Source organism: Prionailurus bengalensis, chromosome X (genome assembly GCF_016509475.1).
Source record: "Prionailurus bengalensis isolate Pbe53 chromosome X, Fcat_Pben_1.1_paternal_pri, whole genome shotgun sequence".
Lineage (NCBI taxonomy): Eukaryota > Metazoa > Chordata > Mammalia > Carnivora > Felidae > Prionailurus > Prionailurus bengalensis.
Window position 1 is genome coordinate 108,487,185 of NC_057361.1, and position 26,735 is coordinate 108,513,919.

General features: G+C 39.1%; 1 protein-coding gene across 1 annotated transcript in view; it reads right to left on the reverse strand.

Annotated features, from left to right (window-relative positions):
* LOC122477145 (fibrous sheath-interacting protein 2-like) overlaps nucleotides 1-26,735 on the reverse strand; it is a 77,410-nt gene that overhangs the window by 38,781 nt on the left and 11,894 nt on the right. The window contains 6 exon segments of the mRNA XM_043570016.1: nucleotides 6,318-6,324; nucleotides 9,473-9,509; nucleotides 13,435-13,495; nucleotides 15,286-15,374; nucleotides 16,511-16,553; nucleotides 18,788-18,891. Of these exon segments, the coding sequence (XP_043425951.1) occupies nucleotides 6,318-6,324; nucleotides 9,473-9,509; nucleotides 13,435-13,495; nucleotides 15,286-15,374; nucleotides 16,511-16,553; nucleotides 18,788-18,891 (341 nt within the window).

Below are 26,735 nucleotides of genomic sequence, written 5' to 3' on the forward strand. Positions count from 1 at the left end.
TCATCCTATGAGGCCACATTACCTTGATTCTAAAACCAGACAAAGACCCCACCTAAAAGGAGAATTACAGGCCAATATCCCTAATGAACCTGGATGCAAAAATTCTTAACAAGATACTAGCAAATTCAATAGTACATTAAAAGGATTATTCATCATGATCAAGTGGGCTTTATTCCTGGGCTGCAGGGCTGGTCCAATATTTGCAAATCAATCAATGTGATAAACCACATTAATAGAAGAAAGGATAAGAACCATATGATCCTTTTCATAAATGCAGAAAAAGCATTTGAAAAAAATACAGCATCCTTTCTTGATAAATACCCTCAAGAACGTAGGGATAGAAGTAACATACCTTAACATTATAAAAGCCATATATGAAAGACCCATAGCTAATATCATCCTCAATGGGGAAAAACAGAGCTTTTCCCCTAGGGTCAGGAACACGACAGGAATGTTCACTATCACCACTGTTGTTCCACATAGTACTGGACGTCCTAGCCTCAGCAATCAGACAATAAAAAGAAATAAAAGGCATACAAACTGGCAAAGAAGAAGTCAAACTTTCAAACTTTCAAACTTTCACTTTTCACAGATGACATGATGCTCTACATGGAAAACCTGAAAGACTCCACCAAAATACTTCTAGAAGTGATATGTGAATTCAGTCGCAGGATATAAAATCAATGTACAGAAATTGGTTGCATTTCTATACACCAATAATTAAGCAGCTGAAAGAGAAATCAAGGAATCTGTTCCATTTACAATTGCATGAAAACCCATAAGATACCTAGGAATAAACCTAAGCAAAGATGTAAAAGATTTGTATGTTGAAAACTACAGAAAGCTTATGAAAGAAATTGAAGAAGACACAAAGAAATGGAAAAATATTCCATGCTCATGGATTAGAACAAATGTTGTTAAAATGTCTATACTACTCAAAGCAATCTACACATTTAATGCAATCCCTATCAAAATAACACCAGCATTCTTCACAAAGCTAGAACAAACAATCCTAAAATTTGTATGGAACCAGAAAAGACCCGGAATAGCCAAAGTAATGTTGACAAAGAAAACCAAAGCTAGAGGCATCACAATTCCAGACTTCAAGTTGTATTATAAAGCTGTAGTCATCAAGACAGTATGGTACTGGCACAAAAACAGACACACAGATCAATGGAACAGAATAAAGAAACCAGAAATAGACCCACAATTGTATGGCCAACTAATCTTCAACAAAACAGAAAAGAGTATCCAATGGAAAAAAGTCTCTTCAGAAAATGGTGCTGGGAAAGCTGGACAGCGACACGCAGAAAAATGAACCTGGACCACTTACTTACACCATACACAAAAATAAACTCAAAATGGAAAAAGGCCTAAATGTAAGACAGGAAGCCATCAAAATCCTAGAGGAGAAAACAGACAGCAACCTCTTTGATTTTGGCCACAGCAACATCTTACTAGACATGTCTGTGGAGGCAAGGGAAATAAAAGAAAAAATGAACTATTGGAACCTCATCAAGATTACAAGCTTCTGCACAGTGAAGGAAAACAATCAACAAAACTAAAAGGCAACTTATAGAATGGGAAAAGACATTTGCAAATGACATATCAGAGAAAGGGTTAGTATCCAAAATCTATAAAGAACTTATCAAACTCAACACCCAAAAACACAAATAATCCAGTGAAGAAATGGGCAGAAGCTATGAATAGACACTCTTCCAAAGAAGACATCCAGATGGCTAACAGATACATGAAAATATGCTCAACATAACTCATCATCAGAGAAATACAAATCAAAATGACAATGAGATACCACCTCACACCTGTCAGAATGGCTAACATTAACAACTCAGGCAACAACAGCTGTTGGCAAGGATGTGGAGAAAGGGGAACCCTTTTGCACTGCTGGTGGGAATGCAAACTGGTGTAGCCACTCTGGAAAACAGTAGGGATATTCCTCAAAGAATTAAAAATACAGGTACAACACAGCAGTTGCACTACTGGGTATTTATCTAAAGTATACAAAAATGCTGATTCGAAGGGGCACAAGCACCCCAATGTTTATAGCAGTGCTATTAACAATAACCAAATTATGGAAAGAACCCAAATGTCTATTGACTGATGAATGGATAAAGAAGATGTGGTATATATATACAATGGAATTCTACTTGGTGATCAAAAAGAATGAAATCTTGCGATTTGCAACAACATGGATGGAACTAGAGTGTATTATTATTATTTCATTTTATTTTATTTTTACTACTATTTTTTTAATTTTATTTTTTATTTTTAAAAATTTACATCCAAATTAGTTAGCATATAGAGCAACAATGATTTCAGGAGTAGATTCCTTAGTGCCCCTTACCCATTTAGCCCAACCCCCCTCCCACAATCCCTCCTGTAACCCTCAGTTTGTTCTCCATGTTTATGAGTTGGAACTAGAGTGTATTATGCTAAGTGAAATAAGTCAGTCAGAAAAAGACAAATATCATACGATTTCACTCATGTGGAATTTAAGAATCAAAACAGCTAAACATAAGGGAAGGGAAGGAAAAATAAAATAGGGAGGCAAACCATATGAGTCTTAAATTCAGAGAAAAAAAAAGGGTGGCTAGAGGGGAGGCAGGTGGGGGTATGGGCTAAGTGGGTGATGGGCATTAAGGAGGGCACTTGCTGGTATGAGCACTGGGTGTTATACGGAAGTGATGAGTCACTGGTTCCTACTTCTGAAAATAGTACAACACTGTATGTTAAGTAACTTGAATTTAAATACATAAATTTAAAAATAGCCAGGTGGGTGTCTAAGCTCATAGAAAACCAATGCTCTGGCAAAAAGACAGACTGTGTTTATGATCCATGAAATAATTCTTAAAAATACAAACCAGATTACCTCTAACAAACTATTTCAGAAAACAAATTTGCCTCCAAAACATTTATATGCCTTTGCAGAGGTAGCCTCTTTTTATGTAGGCATCTATTCAGCTATGAGGCAATAGTGAAAAAGCGCCACAGTGGAGTGGTCAGCCTGTGGGCTCTGTGGCCTGCCTGTTGTTGCCTTCCTCTGAAAGTTCACTGTGCTTTTATATATGCTGATGACTACAGCTACTTGTTAAGGCTTAATTAATGGTCAACTATTAGTACTGATGATTTAGGGGAAGTGAACAGAGTTTGGGTGCAACAAAAGAATTCTCAGTGCAAACTGTCTTGGATAGGGAGACAGAGGATGGCTCAGAAGTAAAGAAACACATTCATTTAGGTCCAAAAGGCTGAGATACACCTGAGACTCAAAGGGCCAGAAGGCTGAGCAGTAGGAGGAAGTTGGGGGTCCTTCAGTATGAGCTGAAGTAGAACCCAAGGACCAGAACTGAATGACATTTTCCTCAATGGTTAATTGTACTCACTGTCACACCTAAGACTGGACTGGGGCCAGATGCAAATTGCACCTGAAAAACTCTATTTGTTTAGGTACTTCTACTTATTGAAGATATATTTTGGGAACATAAAAATCCTCCTGCCTATAATAAAATAGTATTTGTTTTGAAGTTATTGTTACCCTCAAGACATCTAGACCAAGAATGCATACCTTCCACAGAAACTCTTATTTTTCAAAGCTGTGCATAAAAGTCAGCAGCAGCAAAGGCTGGATGCCTGGCATTCTGGCTATGCATTGTTTGATATCCTGGCATTTGGGCACCAGATTCCCTATAATGTGGTTGTTGCCTCCCAATTACCTCCAAAGTTACCTTCCAGATTGTTCGGGTTTAGGCCAACATTCAATGAAAAGTTAGCACCTTGTTGTAGGTAGCATATCTCTCATGATCCGTTAGAGGTTTGAGAGCCACTACAGGGAAAAGCCAGTTTTTCCACCCCAATTCCCAAATATTTTAATGCTTTTTTATTGTGATAAAGTACACATAACATAAAATGTACCATTTTGCCATTTTAAAGTGTACAGTTCAGTGGCATTAAGCACACTCATAATGCCGTGCAAACATCACCGCTATCTAGTTCTCTTAATGCGTTCTTTGTCACCTACTGCTTGCACTAGAAAATGGCTATTGAGTTTGAAAAACATAGTCTGGGATGATAACATATGGTTGAAAAACACTTGTTTTACATAAACATGGCTGAAATCAAACACTTCTAACATCTAACCATTAACAGGTAAGTTACTTACCTTCTTGATCTAAATTGGTCCAAATCTGTTCCAATACATATGAGCCAAGAATTTCAATATATGTTATTAATACCAGAGAAAATGTACAGACGTCCTACATTATTACTCATAAGGTAGCAGAGAAGAGGCATTTCCAATCTTGGTATATAAAATAGGGGCATTCTTATAATGAAGTGAACTGTGATAAATAGAATCTGATTTTCACCTTATTCTCACTATACTATTAAACCAAGAAATATCCTTTTGGTGCCAGTATGTCTATGTCTTTGTGTTTGTTGCTTGTTTTCTGAATTGAGCAGGTGTATGTGTGAAAAGTGTGTGTGTGCTACTCCCCTGAACCTCTCTCATGTTCACGATTCCTCTGTCTAGCCCTACAGTTGGGGCTCATCAAATTCACCCTCTGATCTTGGCCTGGTCCAAGTTGCAGTTCTCAAGTGACCAGGTATTTCTTTTGATGGAGTACGACCCTAAGATTTTCCTTACTCCTAGGAAAATTAAGAGACAGATCTAGGCATCCTGGTTCACATGCCCAAGGGACAGGATGCTCAGCCCTAAGCCAGATTTTAAGAGTATGCAAAGACATTTCCCTTAATGGCTTCCCATTATGGAGTGGGTTTGTGGTATTTGATGCTTTTCACCTGGTGACTAAAGCTCCTAAAGCTCCTTCAATATATCCTCCTGAGCCCCTCTGCCCAAAGGGCCAATAACAGTAACTTTGGACCCCTGCAAAACTCAAGATTAACTGAGAGTGAAAGTCAAGGAAGAGAAGAAGACAAAGAGGGAAACTGACTAACGTCAACAGATGATTTTGCTCATTGTCTGATTCACAGATTTTTCTCTAATCTCATATTACAAAATATCCTTAACATGTTGCTTTACAGTGAATTTCATTGTACATACTTTTCCTTGACAGCAGTTATGACAGTTTTGTTGTCTGAAAAGTAAAGAGAGATTGATTTTATTACTTCTGATTTATAATTTATGTAACATTCTCCCCAATTCCTAATCAGTGAATCAGATTTTCTCCTTTGTACTTGGAGATTTTTTTTTTTCTCCATAGCAACTCACAAAAAAGAGTAAGTTTTATTTGTTGTCTAATCCCCCTATTTAGCCTCCTACTTAGATATTGGCCTGTGGGTATAGGACATGCTCCATTACTCTGGAGCAGAATAATTGCTGCATAAACAGTAGAATAATAAACAGCTGCTGCATAAACTAACATCTGTCTGAAGTTACTACTCATGAACCACCTTAGCCAAGTTTGTTTTGTAGTGAGTTGGGAAGAGTATGGGGTTGGAGAGAGAGGGGGCGGGCTAGTCCTTTCTGCCTGCTCTGCTTGATCAGAGCTTCCAGATAATTCACTTTCTGCCCACCTCCTCAAAACTCCTAGTCTCCTCCCCTTCACACTACAGTAGAAAAAGACCCATGGATGATTATTGATAATGATGGATTAAAATAATGGGTTTCTGATCACATGCAATACCAAATTAGATGTAGCCCTTTTCTAAGTATCATAATATTCTATCCTGTGCTTTTTTCTCTTTTTTAAAGGTTTTTATTTTAATCACCCTGTGCTCACCACAACAAGCACACTCCTTAATCCCCATCACCTATTTCATCTCTCCTCTGGTAACATCAGTTTGTTCTCTCTAGTTAAGAGTCTGTTTCTTGGTTTGCCTTTTTTCCGTTTGCTCATTTGTTTTGATTCTTAAATTCTACATGAGTGAAATCATATGGTTTTTATCTATCTCTTACTGCCTTCTTTCACTTGGAATTATACTATCTAGGTCCATCCATGTTGTTGCAATCTATTCTATGTTTTCAGCAGAATTCGTTATTATCACCTACTACATGGAACCAAAAATATATTTTACTAAATTGTAGCAAGAGAACCACACAATCATATAAATTATAGAATACTAAAAAAGTTTAAAAAAACAAGGCCTAAGACTGTAATTTTGATTTATATTATATTTTCCTGCCGACATGGATCATTTGCCTCTCTTCTTCCTGACCTCCTTAAAGGAAAAATGACACTCTACATTTTTACTTGGCCTGCCCTTATGTTATCAAAATTACTTTTTTCTCCAAGGCCTACAATTCAATTTTGAGAAATACAGCCAGTCTCTGAAATTACAACCTGACTCCTAGTGGGAAAAGAAAAACTTATAGGTCTCAGCTAGGGTTAGGTAGCAATAGCCCATCCTCAGACTTGGAGCGTTTTGCAATATGGAACTAGAACATGAATGTGGATGTCAGTGACACAGTTCCTATCCTTTGGCTTCATTTATTTTTCCGATACTCAGTTTCTTAGGCCAACTCCAGCACAATTTCCTTCTTGTAGGTCCTCTGCAACCTAATGCATCCAGACTCTTTTCTGCTTTCTCTGCCTCACACCATACACAGCAAGTGGGACCCGGTGAGTCCTGTGTATTTGTTGCTCTCTGTCCCCACAGGCTTTCTGTCCCAAAGGCATGCATTTAGATAAGAGGAAATGGCAAATATCTGAGAACAAAACTAACCAGATAAATGAGGAAGCCTCATAGAAGGCCACTAAAAAATAGTTGTAATATCAGATGCAATCTACAATCTGCAATGAATTATCAGATTCTCACTGGTGTCAAATGAACAGAAGCATGCAAATGAACCTGATGTCATATTGGAAAGTTCCATCACAATTTCAGGAGTGACATGATATTTCATCTACTTTTCCCTAGTCTTCGGTGGTTTTCCCTGATAGATTGATGCCATTAAAATGTCTAAAGTTTAGGTCATTTGTACTGCTCACTTTCTACTTCTTAAATAAAGAGGGCAGAGATATTTAATAACCATTATTTCAGAAGCCCCAAAGAGAAGGCACACTTTTTCATCGTTTAACTTGCCATTTCATAAAGCTATAAATATACCTCTCTGCTTCTGATCTTCTCCTCTGTACAACATCGCTTTAGTCCAGAAGATAACTTAAAGATATCTTCACATGGTTGGCCAGCCACCCCTTGAGGATTAATGTGACAAACCTAAAATTTAGTCTGCCTAGTCCTCTGAATACCTAATTTTTAATCTAATTGGTGGTCTTCTGTTTGTATCTCAGACCCATAGCTTTGAGGTGATGGCTTACACCTCTTGATCATCCACATGCACGGTCCATTCTATTGCCAAATCCATTTACTCATTCCAGTGGCTAAGTGGGAATTAAAAGCATCACTTCTGTATCCTAACATCAGTGGTTTAATCTGAAAGCCAAAACTGGGTGGTTCCATGGGTGGCCTTCCCTTTTCCTGACATTTTATCCACTGCCCTTCCCTCAGTTCACTCTCTGGCATTCCTCAAGTCTCCCTGTCTTTTGTCCTGATGTTTTGTAAAGAACAACTGAGGTCAGAGGTAGTGCTTTATTTATCGTTGTATCCCAATACCCAGAACTATACTCTGAACATAGTAGGCTCCCAAGAAAGTTTGGCACATAAATTCCCATTTAACATGTTTTGGATGCATACTTGTCTCTACTCCAAAAGGAAGGCCATTGTGCAGGCCACAAATCATTAATGGACTTTTGTAATGGGCACTGATTTAAGTGTCTTCTATTTGTCCTACATGCTGCTGTCACAGTTGTTCAGCAGAGTTACTGACTTGATAATATCACAGTCCTCCTGAAAGCCATTAGACTGTCATTCAGTGAATGAAATACAGACTTCTGAGCATAATCTTCAGGGTGAAAGACTCACTGCCTTCTTTACTGTGTTTCTCCTGTCATCTTCCATCCCAATCATAAGAACATGCTCAATATCTAAATGCAAAGCTTAATTATTACAACTGTCTACCCCACCACGATCTTATCACATTTCCCTCCTCTTGTCCTGATTTCTTTGGTTTCTAATTCTATTTTAAGGCTCCTGTGTATGGCCCTTGGTTAAGCATTAGGAAAAACAGAGAAATGAGGATTTGAGAGGAAGAGAAGGGAGAGAGGTAAGTGGTGGAACAGATGTGATGCATCTGTTGATGCATTGAGCTTTGTGAAGCAATGAGATGCATCAAAGAGGACTAAGCTCAAGCCCCTGAACCTGTGTTCCTCTCTGTAAGGTAAGGGAATGTGACATGGGTGCAATGGGCAGAGCCAGACCAGATGGTGTCATTAGCTATGTTTTGGTGTGCTCTGGCCTGGAATTGGTCTAGGGATAGCTAAAAGTATTTTAACACCGTCTATTTGAGAAGAATGGGGAAGAAGCTCCAGGTCATGAGCAAAGTTCTTCCTTTTAGCCGAGCTAAGATTTTTAGCAAAAGGGTACCCAGAGCATTTGCTTTTGAAAAGACTCACGTGATTCTGTAGTTCTGTAGTCTAGTATAGTGGATGGCAGGAGGAAGATGAGAACAGGGATGAATACTTTCTAAAACTACATAATCACTATTCCTCACCACTGTCCTAACAGTGGGCTAGTCAGTTTCCTTCCTTCAGCATCTTTACATCTTATGAGTACTCAGTAAGTCAGACAAACTGACTTCATCACTCCTAAGCTCAAAATCCTTTTTCTAGGAAGCTTGCTCTGAATGTCAACACCATTTACCACCACACGCTGCTTCACCTTACCCAACCATTTTCATCAGAATTGGGAATTTATAAAACCTATCCTGGACCTCATTTGGTTTGAGTGTTTAAAACATGATGGTGTTGGATATTTGTGTTCCATCAGGAGTTATTTTATATGCACAAAATATTCAAGTTTGAGGGGAACAGCACTTTAGCAGAATAGGTGGCCACAAGTTTGGAGGGCTGAAAGGCACCTAGGCCCCCAAAGAAACACCCTTCTCCACTGTCCTTGATTTTGCCTCATTAGAGATTCATTACTTTATGTTACACTACAAATATCCTAAAGATGGGGTGACAGATTAAGTCATTAATACTATATGACAAACTAATTCATCGTCATTAGAAAACCAATAACCTCAAAAGGCACGAGTAATGTATGTTTGAATGTGGAGAGGGGAAAAGAATAGATCTAGATCCTGGAAAGCTACCTGGAAAGAAGAGGTAGTATTACCTGAAAGGGGAATGAAGACCCTGTGTGTTAGGGGAACACAGAACAAAAGTGTGACTAGAGAGAAGGTAAAAGAACATACATAACTTTGCCAACTTTACAATTTTAGCTTAGTCCCAAGAGGTCGCAAAAAATGAATGCAGGCAGAACTGCAATAACTGAGGTGTCCATGGGAACATCCGCCCTCAAGCAGCACTCCTGTGTAATTATTAAAGTGTTAATTTAAAATAACACATTACTTTATTAAGTTTTATTAGATACTTACTTAATTGGTGAATCATGAGAAGCAAAGACTCCTTGAGCTACAGGTGAATTTTCAGAGAGAGAGAGAAAGAAAATTATTACTTGTTGGTATCTTTCACAAGTAATGGTATAGATTGTAAAATGGTAATAAACATGTACTAATATGTCTTTATTCCCTGCTGTCACTGCTGTGTTTAAACCCTCCATTGACTCCCAGGAAGGCATAAAATATACTTTAAGATCTGGGGCGATTGCCTACCTCACCAGCCTCATCTCTGGTCACCACTGTACATGTATTCTATGCTCCAGAGACACTGAACAACATGCAATTCCATTTGCCTGTGCCCTTACTATTTCCTTTATAACTCTAGTATCCCTCTCTTAAATTCTTCATCTTTTAGGATTCACTCAGCTTGTGTCACCTCTTTCAGAGAGCCTTCCTTGAAATCTGCCTAGACAGACAGGCATCCTCTTTCAATGCTCTTGAAGCACCCTATACTTCCTTCTCTTATAGGACTTACTATGCTATGGTTTACAGTGCCTGGCGTATAGTAAACACTCAATAATATTTATTGAATCAATTCTTTAACATAGATATTGGATCAATGTTTGTTTATTAGTCTAACAGTCATAATCTCTTTCTACTCAAATACTGTCTTTGCATGACATCTAGCAAAATTGCCTAAGTGGAATTTAGAAAATATTTCTGAATAATTATACCTAAAGCAAGTCTTCATGTAGAATATATTCATAGGAATACTGGAATGGTGTATGTCACTTATATGCATACATGACTAAATAGTCTTAGACAAGCAAGGCTCTGATTAATAGAAAGTAGTATTACCAATTAGAGCCAGTTCAAAGTCCAGGTGAATTACTATTTATCTTTCTCCTAATAAATATAAAGTGTATTGTGAATAACCAGTAAATCCCAATGATCTGTTTTAAAAGGTTTACTTAAAATTCTATGTGCCTTCTTGAGTTTCTTTGTATATGAGTATGTTTTTGCATGTGTACAGTTTTGGAAAGGAAGTGCATAAACCTGAAAAATTAAGTGTGAAGATAATACTGTTGTAGTCCTTTTATTTATTTTTTAAAATATTTATTTATTCATTCATTCATTCCTTCATTCATTCATTCATGTATTTAGAGAGTAGGGAGTGTGAGCAGGGGAGTGGCAGAGAGGGAGAGAGAGAAAGAATCCCAAGAAGGCTCCATGCTGTTAGTGCAGAGCCCAATATGGGGCTCCATCTCACTGTGAGATCATGACCTGAGCCAAAACCAAGAGTCAGATGCTTAACCAAATAAGCTACCCAGGCGCCCCTGTTGTGGTAGTTTTAAAGTATGTCTATAAGTTCCTTGTTAATACTCCCTCCAAAAAGTGGAGGTTAACTCTTTTCCCCTTGAGTGTACATTGGACTTAGTGACTTGGTTCTAATGAACACTACAGGGTAGAAATGATGGTGTACAACTTACTGAAACTAGGTTATAAAATATACTGTGGTTTCAGCCCCTCTATCTTGGATCACCCACTCTGGGGGAAGCCAGATGCCATATCATGATATTCTAGAAGCCCTATGGAGAGGCCCACAAGGTGAGGCACTGAGACCTCCTGACAACAGCTATGTGAGTGAGCCATCTTGGAAGTGAATCCTCCAGTTCCATTCAAGCCTTTAAATGACTGCAACAGCCCTGGATGACATCTTGATCATAACCTTATGAGAGACCCTGAGTCAGAACCATGCAGCTAAGGTGTTCCTGTATTCTTAACCACAGAAACTGTAGGATAATGTTGATTGTTTTTTTAAGCCACTGAGCTTTGGGGTGATTTTTAAACTTAGCAATAGATAACTAATGTGACTGTTACAAAAAATAAGCAAGTCTTCTATGGTTTCTATGAATATGGTGGATTACATGTCCTGAAGAGCCTATGTGAAACATATTAGAAATGCAACGGGAATTTGATAAAAATACAATTATAGTGTAGAGCTTCAAAACACCTCTTTAATGGCTGGATGCATCTAGTAGACAATAAGAAAAAAAAGTCTAGTAGACAAAAAAATTAGTAAAGACATACAATCAATAAATGTAATTTAATATTCATTTAGAGCCTTATATCCTGCAAATACAGAATACACATTTTTTTGGTATGTCCATGGAGCACTTTCAAATAGCAATCACATATTTGGCCACAAAGAAAACCTTAACAACTTCAACCTGTTACAAGATTTACAGGCTATATTCTCTGAATTTAATTAAAAGAACTGTGACCCAAAATATTAATTTCTTGACAATTAAGAAACATGGATAACTCTCAAATCAAAGAGGGAATTAAAAGGAGAAAGTATAATCTGCCTAAAAAAGTTGAACTAATTTTTTTCTCCTCCAAACTTGTTCATCCTTCTGTACTGCCTGTCTACTGAATGGCACCACTATTCACTACTCATTTAGTTGCCCAGTCTAGAAATCTGGGAGTTGTCTTCAACTCCTTCATCTCCCGTATTCAATCAGTAACCAAATCTCATCCATTCAACCTCCTTAGTTTGAGTCAAATATGTACCCAGCTCTTCATCCTCACTGCCACTGACCTTGTTCAGGACTCATTTCTAGCCTGGACTATTGTAATAGTCTCTTGAATTGTAGTAAGAGACAGTATGGCATTGTGGCTAGAATTGGTTGAGTAAGACAGACCTTTCACATACACTGTGAAACTTCGGGCAATATAGTTTACCACTCTGAGACTTAATTTACTTATATGTAAAATGGTAGATAAAAATGTTTCTGTCCTCGGGGCGCCTGGGTGGCGCAGTCGGTTAAGCGTCCGACTTCAGCCAGGTCACGATCTCACGGTCCGTGAGTTCGAGCCCCGCGTCGGGCTCTGGGCTGATGGCTCGGAGCCTGGAGCCTGTTTCCGATTCTGTGTCTCCCTCTCTCTCTGCCCCTCCCCCGTTCATGCTCTGTCTCTCTCTGTCCCAAAAATAAATAAACGTTGAAAAAAAATTAAAAAAAAATGTTTCTGTCCTCATTAAATTGGTGGGAGGACTAAATGAGAGGATATAACAAATTTAGCATAGTAACTGGCATATAGTAAATGCTATTATTTTTATTGTCTCATTTCCTCTAGTCTCTTCACCTCTAATTCTTTTATCCCTTTATCTATCTATCTATCTATCTATCTATCTATATATGAGAGTATGTGAGTGGAGGAGAGGGTCAGAAAGAGGGAGGGAAAGGGAGAGAGAGAGAATCTTGAGCAGGCTCCACATGCAGGGCTCAATCCCACAACTCTGGGATCATGACCTGAGCTGAAATCAAGAGTCGGACGCTCAACCAACTGAGCCACCACCCAGGCGCCCCTCTTTTTCCCCTTTTTAGAAAAGGCAAATTCTGATTATATTATGACCCTGCCAATATTCTTCAATAGTTGCACTTGAATAACAGGATAAAAGGTAGATTTCTTTGCCTGGCCTACCAGAGACAATGATCTAACCCTTATCTACCAGTCAAGCTTCATTTCCTGAAATTCTCTAACTGGAACTTTTAGATAAAGCAATTCTGAGAAAATTTCTATTTCCAAAAATGTACTATGCTCTAATGTCTATATGTTACTAAACGTATTCCCTTTTCCTGGAAGGTTCTCCTTCTATTTGTCTGCTTAGAAAATTTTTCTTATCCTTCATGTCTCAGCCCAACTGTGGCTTCTATAAAAGTTTCCCTGGCTTCCCTATGCTTCCACTGAATTATGTACATACCTCCATTATTACACTTATCGTAATGGGTTGTGATTATTGGCATAAGTGTTCCCCACTAAACTGTAAAATCCAGGAGAGGGACCATGGCTTTTCTACTTTGTATAGTTTCTACTTTGTATGTATGTAATAATTAGCACAATGCTTATCATATAGCAGAAGCTCAATAAATGTTAGTTGAATGAATAGGTTAATAGATTTTAGGACTTACTTAATAACTGTTGCTAATATTTACCTGACTTAGAGCTAATGCTTGATTTCTTGGCCCTTTCTTCATTAAAATCAGCATATTTCACCTATATATGCCACAAGAAAAAAAACCAATGAAATTCATCAAGGGGGTTTTAAAAGAATTTGAACGTCAGCTATTTCTCACATTTAAAATACAGAAATTTAGGAAAACAATGTTAAAAGTCCATTTATAATAAAAATGCAAGTTTTATTTGGTTTATATATTACAGAATTTACAGGTTTGTAGAATTCATTGGTATTCTGAAATTAACTGAGGAGTGCACTGATCAGCATGGAAGGTAATCAATTGAACAGATAAAAAGATTATGTGTGGTTTTTAAACAAACTATAGGGGACATGATTTTAGAAAGCTGGGAGGCAGAAAGGTTTTCTGCATGTATAGGATATGACTCTTTAATTTGGCCAAGAGCTCTACCTGTTTAGATATTTATACAGAAAGATAAATCCAACCGAGTAGACTTTATTTTTTCCCAGGTCTGAGAGCTAAACACAAGCCACCAGAAGTATATTTCCTGACACTGATGGAATGGGCAAAAAAGTTGGAAAATAGTATCATATTCTATTGTAATAAAAGTGGTCATGCTATTTCTCAAAGTAAATTAGGTTTTTGTGACCATTTGATGTATTCATAATGTTCATATATATATATATATATATATATATATATATATATTTTAAAGCCTACTTTAAAAACTGATAGTCTAAATGTGTTTATTGACTTTTTTTTGGCAAAGTATGTAGTATTAAGTTTACTGTCCATGTTACACTCAGGGGATACTTTTTTTATGGCTCCATAGTGAGACTAATGAAAAGTAATTCCTAATGTACAACTACTAAACTATCTTAGAGTAGTTAAGTTTCTTTTTTTCAGAAAGTAAGCATACTAATTATGGATGTTGATACAGTGATACAGTGCCCTGTACACAGCAGGTGTTTAATAAATATTTGTTTATAGAGAGAAGCATATTGTGGCTGACATGCTACATTTGAGCAGCTATATATTTGAGTCTGTTGCTTACTATGTATTTAACATAGGACACTGCAAATGATGGCACTTGCTATTTTAGTTGTGAAGGCAGACTTTTGGGAAGACTTTGGTGAATTTCCTGCTTGATGACATCTCTTTTAAACCATGTTAACTGTTTAGAACAGCTGAGCCAGTTAATACAGGGCTAACAGAGCCAATGTGGATTTGATTTTTAAAATGACAATATGGAAGTCTGCAAAGGCAATCTATGCTGTGACCAGAGGCTGCACCCTGAATGTCTGCCACCAACTTCCCACCATCAGATACGTGACCCCTGGTCACAAAGGGGACAGGGTGAGGCAGCATGGCTATCTCTGCACAACCCATCAGCACTGGGAGAAAATGACTCTCAAAGCCCAATTTGTTGCTTTCTCTGTAGGGCACAGGTATGTACTTTGAAGTTCTTGAAGCTCATCATTTAGGAAGCCTATAACCTAAGGGCTAAGTAGGAACATTCAAGTTGCTCCTGGTAAATCTCTATAAAAATTGAGGTAAATATAACATTCAAATTTTGGATCTTTTTAACACATTTAAAGTCTTGGTCTTATCACTTTTGGTAGCTTACAACTTGTTACTGATATTCCCTATACTTACAGTATGACAACACTAGTGCAATTGACAGCTATGAGCTTTGGAAGTCTGAAGTAGCAGAGCATTATTACTGTGGGTTTGCATTTCAATTTTTATAAAATCTTACTATAGGGTGGTTAATTGTCTTTTAATGAATGAAATTGTATTACACCAATCTTGATAATTCCATACTTCATTTTTTCTGTCTGTATCTAGGACAAATGGAATGTTACTTACCTCTTGTTTCAAAATAGCCTGCACAGAATGTCTGGGGCCATTTGTTTTAGCAGAAACACCTGGAGCTTGAAGTGAGCTACTTTTGATTCCTGGGGGAAAGAAAAGGTACTTTTAAATATGAAAAAAAAATGATACAGTTCTTGCTGAACTGGCATAATGTCTAGAATTACCACAGTCAGGGATGTATTTATTTATGCAAATAAAGACAGTATCTCCACATACAAGATGCCTTCCAGTGTCTCACCACCACCACCAGGGACAAGCCTGAATTCCCTAACTTCTGTTCCTAAATTACTTTGCCAAGCTTAATCTCCCATCACTCCCCCTGCCTCAGAATGAACTGCTTTGCACTTTATTCAGTAGGCAAGGGGGAACCACCAAGGACTTTTGAGTAATTATATGTTCGAAGCTGTATTTTGAGAATATTACACTCACAACAAACTGTAGGAGAGATTAACAAGAGGAAAAAGAGACTGAGGCAAATTATTACAGTTGTTAAGGGCAGGGGTATTGTGAATGGAAAGGAGGGAAAGATTATGAGATAGTTAAATGCTGTAAATTGGACAAAATGACAACTTTTGGATGTAGAATATGAGCAATAGGAAAGGGTCAAAGGTGACTCCAGCTTTGTGTCTGAAAAAAAGGAGGAACAGAAACAGGTTTGGGGGTGACTAGAAGATCATGAATTTGGTTTTGTGCATGCTGGATTCAAGGTGCTAATTGGCCACCCAGATGGAGATGTTGTAGTGTTCTTGGTGTGTGTGTGTGTGTGTGTGTGTGTGTGTGTAGAATATTCATGGGAATCTTTTGCCGAGACTATCAGAGACTTAGTGAACCTCTAGTTCAGCCAGAAGATGGGAAATTGGATGTATTTTTATGTCTGGGGAGAAAGGATGGCATTAGAGGATAGAGACCTTCTCCTAGGGAGAATTATCTGCACAAATCACAGTACTTCAGAAACTTACTCTACCTATCAGTATAGGCAGCCACAGCAGAGATTCTAACTTCCCCATGGTTTGCAGATTCCAAAGTGCCTATTCACCCAGCAATCACTCAAAAATGTTCGATACTAACATTTACAACCATGAATAATTTTTATATCTTCCTTAATCAAAATAATCACAGATTTTATAAGGGGTAAAAAGGCATAATTTAGAAAACTACACAACAAAACTATTTAACTGAAAGACAACAGAGCAATTATAAATATTGTTCATTTTCTTACCTTCATTTAAAATATGTGATGTTTTAGTCATTTCTTTATGTTTTTGTATGGTTTAATATTCAAGAAAAAAGCATTCATTAGTAATTAAGCTTCTAAAAGAGACTTGCTTGCTCTAGAGCAATCACATTAATATAGTATGTCCCCTTTTCTTCCCATCCCCTACATCTCTCCTAAGCTCTGGTCTCAATGCTAATACACAGTATCAACCTCTTTGATGAATATCTCTCATAGGTACCCAAACTAACTACTTCAAATGAACCTTATCATGTGCCCATGTACTCCCATCTTTCCAAACTTTTTCCTCCTTTGTCTTCCATATTTTGGTTAAACATGTAACAACCCAGGGGCACATGGTTGACTCAGTTGGTTAAGCATCCAACTCTTGATTTGGGCTCAGGTCATGATCTCATGGTTTGTGAGTTCAAGCCCCGCGTCAGGATCTACACTGACAGTGAGGGGCCTGCTTGGGATTTTCTCTCTCTTCCTGTCTCTCTGCCCCACCCATGTGCTCTCTCTCTCAAAATAAATAAATAAACTTTTTTTTTTTATAAATAAACTTTTTAAAAAAGGTATAACTATCCATCCAGTGACCCATACTAGAAAGCTTAGAGTTACTCCATTTATTTCAGATAGGACCAATCCAATGGGACTGAACACATTGCTTGGAATTAAAATAAGGTATGCAATTCCTAACCTTAAGTTTATCATCTTACAGTTGAACAGACAGAAAAAGATGACACAGTATAGTGATTTCTGACATAGAGGTAAGCCTGAGCACTATGGGAGCACAGAGAAAAGACATCCTACTTCAAGAGAACTATATACAAAAATTAAATCTTCATTATCATCATCATCATCATCACCATCATCATCATCCTCTCCCTCTCTCTGGATCTACACATCTATTGAGTCACCAAATCCTGACACCGTCTGACTCTGAAACGTGTTAAATCTGTAGCCTCTGGTTTACCCTCACTGCCACTGCCTTAGTTTGGGCCTTATCATTTTTATCTGGACCATCACAGTAGACTCAAAACGATATTCCCTCTAATCTCCTCTCTCTCAAACACTGCATCTATCTCACACACTTCAACTAGATTTATATATATATATTTTTAACGTTTATTTTATTTATTTTTGAGACAGAGAGAGACAGAGCATGAATGGGGGAGGGTCAGAGAGAGGGAGACACAGAATCTGAAACAGGCTCCAGGCTCTGAGCTGTCAGCACAGAGCCCGACGTGGGGCTCGAACCCACGGACCGCGAGATCATGACCTGAGCCGACGTCGGCCGCCCAACCGACTGAGCCACCCAGGCGCCCCAAGTAGATTATATTTTTATTTGTTTTTTAGTTTTAAAAAAGACTTCTCTCTCTCTTTTTAAATGTACGTACTTAAGTAATCTCTACACTCAATGTGGGGCTTGAACTCATGACCTGGGAGATCAAGAGTTGCATGCCTTTCCAACTGAGCCGGCCAGGTGCCCCCAGAATATCTTTTTAAACCCCATCTCATTCTTATTTCACATCTCTTGTCAAAAACCTGCAATGGTTCTATACTACTGAGACAATAAATCCATTCTCCACGAGGTGTACAAAACAATGGCTGCAACCTACCTTTCAGTCTCCTCTCTGGCGCTCCCCCGGCTTTGCAGGCTTGCACTATCATGCTCTCACTTAACACTTTAACATCAGTGCGTAATACTGCCTCACTATATCCTCATTCATCTGGAAGCATTCCACTCATATCGCAAGACCTAATACAATGAAGCCCTCCTTTAATAAAGCCTTTTAAGGCTTCTCTAGGCAGGACCAGTCTCTAAATCTTCTGTGCTCCCACTACATTTTGTACAAATCAAAACATTTTGTACAAATCAAAACTCTCGTCTTATTTTATGGTAAGGACTTTTGTTTATATGTGTCTAATCCTTGGATAGTGAGTCCTCACGAGTAGTGATAATGTCTTTTCCATATCTGTATATCATGTCAATTGTTTTCCCCCTTTTCCCCTCCTTCTAGTTTAACACAGGCCCAGGCCCACAGCAAATTCTCAATAAAGATTAGCTATTATCAGTATCAGCAAATTTTTAAGTCAGTTTCTGCAAAACCATATGGTACATTTAACATGATGCTGACTCAGAACCTTCTGTTCTGTGTAGGACTCCATTATCTCTGACCAGTCAGTACCATGGCAGTGAAGACAATATCCCATAGAAATAATAGTTAACAGGATAAATTAATGATCAATACAAAGCGTCGGAGACATACAACTTTCTACCTTTTGTTCTGCTTTGTTTTTCTGTACATCATGCTGAGAAGATATGAAGACTGATGAGTTTTTGGCAGGAACCTTTACAAAACTCAGAGAACGGTGACCTGGTCCTAAAAGTAAATGAAAGAGAAATCATATAATTTTAAATAATTTTATCCAAATGCAATTGAAGTACAATAAACCACATATATTTAAAACACACCATTTGTCCAGTTTTGACACATATACAAGCTATTGAAACCATCACCACAAACATTTCCACCACCCCCAAAAGTTTCCTTGTTTCCCCGTATAGTTCATCCCTCTCTCTACCCGTCTTCCAGACAACCTACTGATCTGCTGACACTATAATTGTTTGCATTTTCTAGAGTTTGCTACAAATGGAATCATATAGGATGTATTCTCTCCTTTTCTTTTTTTTTTCTTGGACTGGCTTCCTTCATTTAGCATATTTATTTTGAGATTCATCAATACTGTTGCCTGTAACAATGGTTTATTCCTTTTTATTACTACATAGTATTCCATACTACACTTCATCCATTTCCCCACTGATGGGCATTTAGGTTGTTTCCAGTTTTTTTGGCTATTATGAATAATGCTGCTATGAGTCTCTATGTGGACATATATTTTCACTTCTTTTGGGCACATATCTAAGACAGGGATGGCTGGGATCATATGGTAGTTTAACTTACATTGGCTACCATTTTCCATTCCAACCTGTAGTGTCAGAGTTCTGGCTGATTCAAGTCCTTGCAAACACTTATGTAAATTCAATTATTTAAATTCTAACTATTTTACTGGGTATATAGTGGTATCTCATTGTGCTTTACTTTGTATTTCCCTAATGACTAATAATATTAAGCAACTCTTTCATGTGCTTATTTGCCATCTGTATGTCTTCAGTAAAATGTGCCTTTTTCCCATATTTATTATGGTGTTACATTCTATATATTACATATTTTTATATATTTTACATTTTTTTACAGTAAGCATACTTTCCAGATGTAGGTCTGAAGACCCATCTCTTGTTGTGTTTCCTTTTGGGGCTTGACAGGTATGAAACAGCCATTATACAACAGGGCTACTGTTTCAAAATTTTATATTATTTTCTCATTTTTGACTCCCTAAGTACAAAACCTCTGCCCTAGTTTTGTACTCCACCTGCTTGGGGGTGGAACTAGGGGAGAGGAGGTTAGAATTTTTAACAGGAGGAATGCCACAATATAGACCCAAGTAATATTCAGCACCTGTCATTCAAAAATAGGATGACATAGCCAAGACAGTATGCTTTGCAAGCCATGCAACTGTCTCGAGAATTTCCCTAAATTTAACCTTCATTTTTGTATAACAACAGACTGGAATACTTAGCTCAGATAACTCTCCTTTAGTGTACTGGAGGGAGATACCCTAGCCCTCCAGGAAGAGCTATCTGGGCTCAGAAAGAAGGAAGATATGACTTGAGGAAAGTTGCGTGGGGAAGTCTATTCCTTTAGCAGCTTAGAGACGGTGGGAAAGTGAAAGGGTGGTGGGAGAAGCTGGAGAGCAAAGAAATCAGAAGAGGCTCTTACGTTTTTCTTACTTTGGGTCTTGGTTGCTTCAGACAAGTGAAGTTAGCATAGAGAGAAAAGAACTATTGCTCTGCTCCCCACTTAACGGTTCTAGGAAGAAATCTCTTAGACTATCCCCCACTGCTGCCACCTTCTCCTCACCTGGGACATGGGCCACAAACTATAATATAGTATGGTCAAGCAGAGCAAGCCTTTCTCTGACGTTGGTATCCTTTCCCTTCCCTTCCTTCTTTTCCTCTCTTTCTTTGTTTTTAATTTCAGCTTTGGTGACATATATAATTGGCATACAAAATTGTAAGATAGCTAAAGTACACATCATGGTGATGTGATATATGTATATATTGTGAAAGGATCCCCCCATTTAATTAACACATCCATCACCTCACATATTTATATTTTGTTGTTGTTGAAAACATTTTAAGTTCTGCTCTCTTAGCAAATTTCAATTATATACAGTTCAATCAACTATAGTCATCATGTTTTCCATTAGACCTTTAGACTTTATTCATCTTATAGCTAAAAGTTTGTACCTGTTTACCAATCTCTTCCTATTTCCCCTTGAGATTTTGCTTTCTTAAGCCACTCTTGGCTGGGAAGCTTTCCAAGGGCAGTCACTGTGGTGGAGGTGAGAGGGCCCCACCCTGAGTGTTATGGATCAGCCAGCCAGAATTGAGGTGGAATGGGAAAGCCAGAGGGCTCTACGTCAGTGAGACCAAACCATGAGTCACTGCCCTGGTGGCTGACTTCCACTGTGAATGTCAACAGGTCAAGCACTATGTCAGAAGAGATGAGGACATCTCTCTCTCTGGAGACCAGAGGCAGAAGACATTTCATCTAAGCACCATGGCTTTATTTCACCTCCATGAGGTCACAGATGCCACTGTTCCCCAAGCGTCAATGTGCATATAAAGCACGGGGATCTTGTGAAAATGTAGATTCCAATTTGGTAGGTCCAGGGTAAAGCCTGAGAATCTGCATTTCTAATAAGTTGTTTAGGTGATGCCCATATTGCTGCCACATAGAGAAATAAGAACATTAGCCACACCTCTTACCCCAGACATTTGGACATCATCTTTTGCAAAGAAGCAGAAAGATGGGGGAGGCTACATGAAATTCAGGCCCATTATGGGGGCCCCACAAAGGCAATATGTTAGAAAAATCAATGACTGAGCCCAAAAGCAAAAGGAAGGAAGGCACTGGCAAAATGTGCTAGCCATATATGTATTAGAGAAGCCTATTCAAGAAATAGGTTGAAATTTGAGAATGACAACAACTGCTACTCCATCAGGCTGTTCTAAAAGGAACAGGGGAATAAGAGTGGGCAACACTGAGGGCATGCCCCACTGCTGAGGAAAAATAAGTGGCAGAATAAAATATTTCTATTTCCAGTGAAGTGACAGAAGTTACTTCAGGCCTGAAAATTCCAAAGTCTAAGGAAGGGCAGGGTTTTGAGAAAGAGTGTTGGTTGGAGTCTCGGTCCTCACTAGGTCCCTAGGGCTGCTGGCTTCAGAAACATCAGTAGCACCTCCAGTCAGCAATCTGCAAGGATGACTCTCCAGGTGAATGAAACAAATGAGATGCAGGGAAAAGCTTCCCTAGGAGGCAGAACTGCTTGCTGAGTGAAGACTGGCAGTAGTAGCGGTAGGAGCCAGTGGGGAACAGGTTAAAAAACAATGCCTTGGGATCTTGTTGGTAATGGAAAAATACAGAAATGAGATCAGGATCAGGGGCCATGGAGAAGCAGGGCTCTCAACTGGGCTTGCAGACTTGTCAGCTGCAAAATATGCGCGGTCCTGCTCACGGGCATGTGGTGGCAGTGACATGAACTGAGTGAGTAATTAGGGAGTCTAATCCAGAAAGCAAGAGAGGCTGTAGCACTGTTGGCAAATATTACTCAAAATCCATCATTTATAACATAGGATAGAGGATTTATCTGCATTGTAAGCAGATGCGGTCAGTACCAAATCCCATCTTTCTACAAATTACTAGTTTAGTACTTCTAATCAAATAATTTCAATTACGTTTTGTCCTTGGTGTAATTTCTGGCCACTGGTACTATCACTTGTTTTCTTTATCTCTGGGGAAGGAGCTTAAAGAAACACAAGAAAATATTTGTTTTTAATAGTGTACATGACAGTTATCCAAGATAGATTCTATTTATTCTTTCATGCCCAATAAAAGGAGAGCTATATGCTAATATACATATGGGGCTGTAAGGAGGAACTGCAGAGGATAAGTAGTGGTTCTCAATGGGAGGCAATTTTTTCCCTTAGTGGACATTTGGAAATGTCTGGAGACATTGTGATTGTTACAAATGTGGCAGAGGAGGGTCACTCCTGGCATCTAGGGGGTGGAGGCCTGGGATGCTGCTAAACATTCTACAATGCAAAGGACAGCCCCCACAACAAAGAATTATCCAGCCCAAAATGTCAATAGTGGCAAGGTTGAGAAACCAGAAGACAGATGTGATGGGGAGGCAAGGCAATCCCTTTTACAGTATTATCCTGTGTAGTTAAAGCTATACTTGGGCAGAGTTGTCTTCTGGGAGAAGGGAAAAAACTCCATCCCTCCATCTTGCCCAGTGAGAACATGGCCTTTTCTCTGTGTGGGGATGCATGACAGCACAAACAACTATGCTGGAGATGCTGTGAGAGTGCTCATGATCTTCCTTGGCTGTGCCTCAGAGCTTGGCAGGGGCAAGTGACAGTACACATATACCTCAGCTGTGAAAGAGATGACTACAGTTACTGTTTCTAATCATTCAGATAGACAAAAGGATTCCAAACTATGTGTGCTGATTGCATTTTCACTAGAGCTTTAAGATATGCATCCCTTTGTGTCTATGTGATAGAAGATGATGGCCTTATTATAGTGGTATAAGTCTATTTCGTATGTGAAATAGATCTCTTCATTCTCCTGTCACCTATGTGATATTGTGAACAGATTTTTAAAAATATTTTCCTTTTTAAAAACCATTTGAGGTGGCCACTGTTTAAGATGCCTACCTTAGGGGTGCCTCAGTGGCTCAGTTGGTTAAGCATTAGACTCGTTCTTTATGAGATTTTTTTAAAGTTTATTTTTGAGAGAGTGAGCAAGCAGGGGAGGAACAGAGAGGGAGACAGAATCCCAAGCAGGCTCTGCCCTGTCATCACAGAGCCTGATGTGGGGCTTGAATTCACGGAACTGTAAGATCATGACCTGAGCTGAAATTAAGAGTTGGACGCCCAACTGACTGAGCCACCCAAGCATCCCTAGCATTCGACTCTTGATTCCGCCTCAAGTCATGATCATAAGGTTCATGAGTTCGAACCCTACGTCAGGCTCCATGCTGAGAGTGCACCATCTATTTGGGATTCTCTCACTCCCTCTCTCTCTTAGACCCTCCCCTGCTTGGTCTTTCTCTCAAAAATAAATAAACATTTAAAAAAGATGCCTACCTGAAACTTCCTACTGTAATTAGAAGCTAACCGTTAAAGATGGAGGAAGCAATATAGCTGCTGAAGTGATTTTTTTTTTTTATCCCAGAGGCAGGTGTTACCACCTCATTGCTTCACTGGACTAAATTATGAGCTTTTCTTACTGACTCTCCTTTCATAAACTTTCATTCTTTCTTTCCTCTCACATTGTCTATTCTTACTGGCTCATCCTTTAAAAACTTTCTCTTGCACATATTTCCTCTATCATTTTTTTAAAAAATCCCTTTATTTTGTTCTCCTTTTAAAACTTTTCTCTCTATTCCTTTTCCTTCTCCCTTCTGCTTCCTTTCCCTCCTCTTCCCTGCCCTATCCTATCCTGCCCATCCTCCTATCCTGCTCTATCTATCCTCTCTTGCCCTATCTTATCCTGCCCTGTCCTATCCTGCCCTATCCTATCCTATCCTATCCTATCCTATCCTATCCTATCCTATCCTATCCTATCCTATCCTACCCTATCTTATCCTGCCCTGTCCTATCCTATCCTATCCTATCCTGCCCTATCCTATCCTGCCCTATCCTATCCTACCCTATCCTGCCCTATCCTATCCTGCCCTATCCTATCCTATCCTATCCTGCCCTATCCTATCCTGCCCTATCCTATCCTGCCCTATCCTATCCTGCCCTATCCTATCCTGCCCTATCCTATCCTGCCCTATCCTATCCTGCCCTATCCTATCCTATCCTATCCTGCCCTATCCTATCCTGCCCTATCCTATCCTGCCCTATCCTATCCTGCCCTATCCTATCCTGCCCTACCCTATCCTGCCCTACCCTATCCTGCCCTATCCTATCCTGCCCTATCCTATCCTACCCTATCCTATCCTACCCTATCCTATCCTGCCCTATCCTATCCTGCCCTATCCTATCCTATCCTATCCTATCCTATCCTATCCTGCCCTATCCTATCCTATCCTGCCCTATCCTGCCCTATCCTGTCCTATCCTGCCCTATCCTATCCTATCCTATCCTACCCTATCCTATCCTATCCTATCCTATCCTGCCCTATCCTATCCTATCCTGCCCTATCCTATCCTACCCTATCCTATCCTATCCTATCCTATCCTATCCTGCCCTATCCTATCCTATCCTGCCCTATCCTATCTTACCCTATCCTATCCTACCCTATCTTATCCTGCCCTATCCTATCCTATCCTATCCTATCCTATCCTATCCTATCCTATCCTATCCTATCCTGCCCTAACTTATCCTATATCCTATTTTGCCTCATCCTATTCTATCCTCCTCTATCCTATCTTCCCCTGCCCTATTCTATCTTATCCCGTCCATCCATCTTCTCTCTTTCTTTTACTCTCTATTTACTGGCCCATGTCCAAAAAGTTTTCCATTTCTTTTCTTTCCCTTTCTAACTCTTTTATGTACTCTTTTTATTGGTTTCTCCTTTTTCTAATCAGTTTTATCTATCTAGGTATCTATCTTTCTATCAATGTATATCCCATCTATCCATCCACCCACCTACCCACCCATCCATTTACCTACCTAGATATCTATCCATATTTATTACATTGTATTTTATTGACGTTTATGTGTTTTATTGAAGTATAGTTGACATACACTTGACTACTACTTTGTAAATCCCCCATCATTCACAATGCACTTGCTTTACTTATTGGCTCCTCCCCCTCCCATTGTCTCCCTCTCTCCTTTAACACTTTCCCCTACTGACTCATTGCTCATAAACTTGTCTTTTTTCCCTTATTTCCTACTTCTGCTCTGTCTTCCTTCCTTTCACCCTCCCTCCCTTCTCTTTGCTACATTCCTTTCGTATCTCTATCCTCATCCCCACCCTCTGTCCTTCCTGTCTTCATTTCTCCCTCCCTCCTTCCCACTGCCCCCATTTTCCCTGCACTACCTCCCTCTTACCTTTTTACCCCTTCCTTCATTCCTTCCTTCTTCCCATTCTTCCTTTATTCACTTTGCACTGGTTCCACTTCCAGACCTTTTTCCTTTTCTTCTCTCCTCTCTTTCTCTCTCATTCTACCTTTTTCACATATTCTCCTCTGGTGTCTTCTACCTTTTATTATCTATCTACCGTTTACCTACCTATCATCTAGCTGTCTTCCTTCCATCTTTATTTTTATTTTTATCTGACTTTTGTTAGATCTCTTTCTCTCTGTCCTCTACTCTGTACATCATGTTTTACTAGCTCCTCCTTTTCAACTTCTCTGTGTCTAATATTCTTTCTTCTTTTTGTTTTAGTATTTTCCTAGTCTCACCCCATTTTAGAATATTCCTCTCTTTCTTGCCTTCCTTCTCTCCCTCTCCACACCCCCTCCCTCCCTTCTACCTTTAGATCTTCATCAACTGTCTCTAGGTCTCTTTCTTATTCCTTTTGCTGTCCTCCTCTGGATTGCTTTGCCTTCTTTGGTGAACCTGCACCCCTGCCTTCTCTCCTCCTTCCCTCCCTCCGTCCCCACCCCTACTTCTCTGCCTTCCCTCTCTCCTCATATCCCCACCTCACTTCCTTTCTTCTCTTTTTTCCTGCTCCTTCACTCCCTCCTTCCCTCCATTCTTCATATACTCCTTTTTAACTGGTTCTCCTTGTAAACTTTTTTTTTTTTTTCCCTTCAGGGCGCCTAGGTAGCTCAGTTGGTTGAGCATCTGACTTTGGCTCAGGTCATGATCTCATGGTTTATGGGTTCCGGGCTTTGTGCTGACAGCTCAGAGCCTGGAGCCTGCTTCAGATTCTGTGTGTGTCTCTCTCTCTATCTGCCCCTCCCCCACTCATGCTCTGTGTCTCTCTCCTTCAAAAATAAATAAAAACATTAAAAAATGAATAAACTTTGTTTCCCTTCATACTCTCTCCTGTTATCTTAAAAAAAATTTTTTTTAATATTTATCTATTTTTTAAATACAGAGAGACAGAGCACAAGTGGGGGAGGGGCAGAGAGA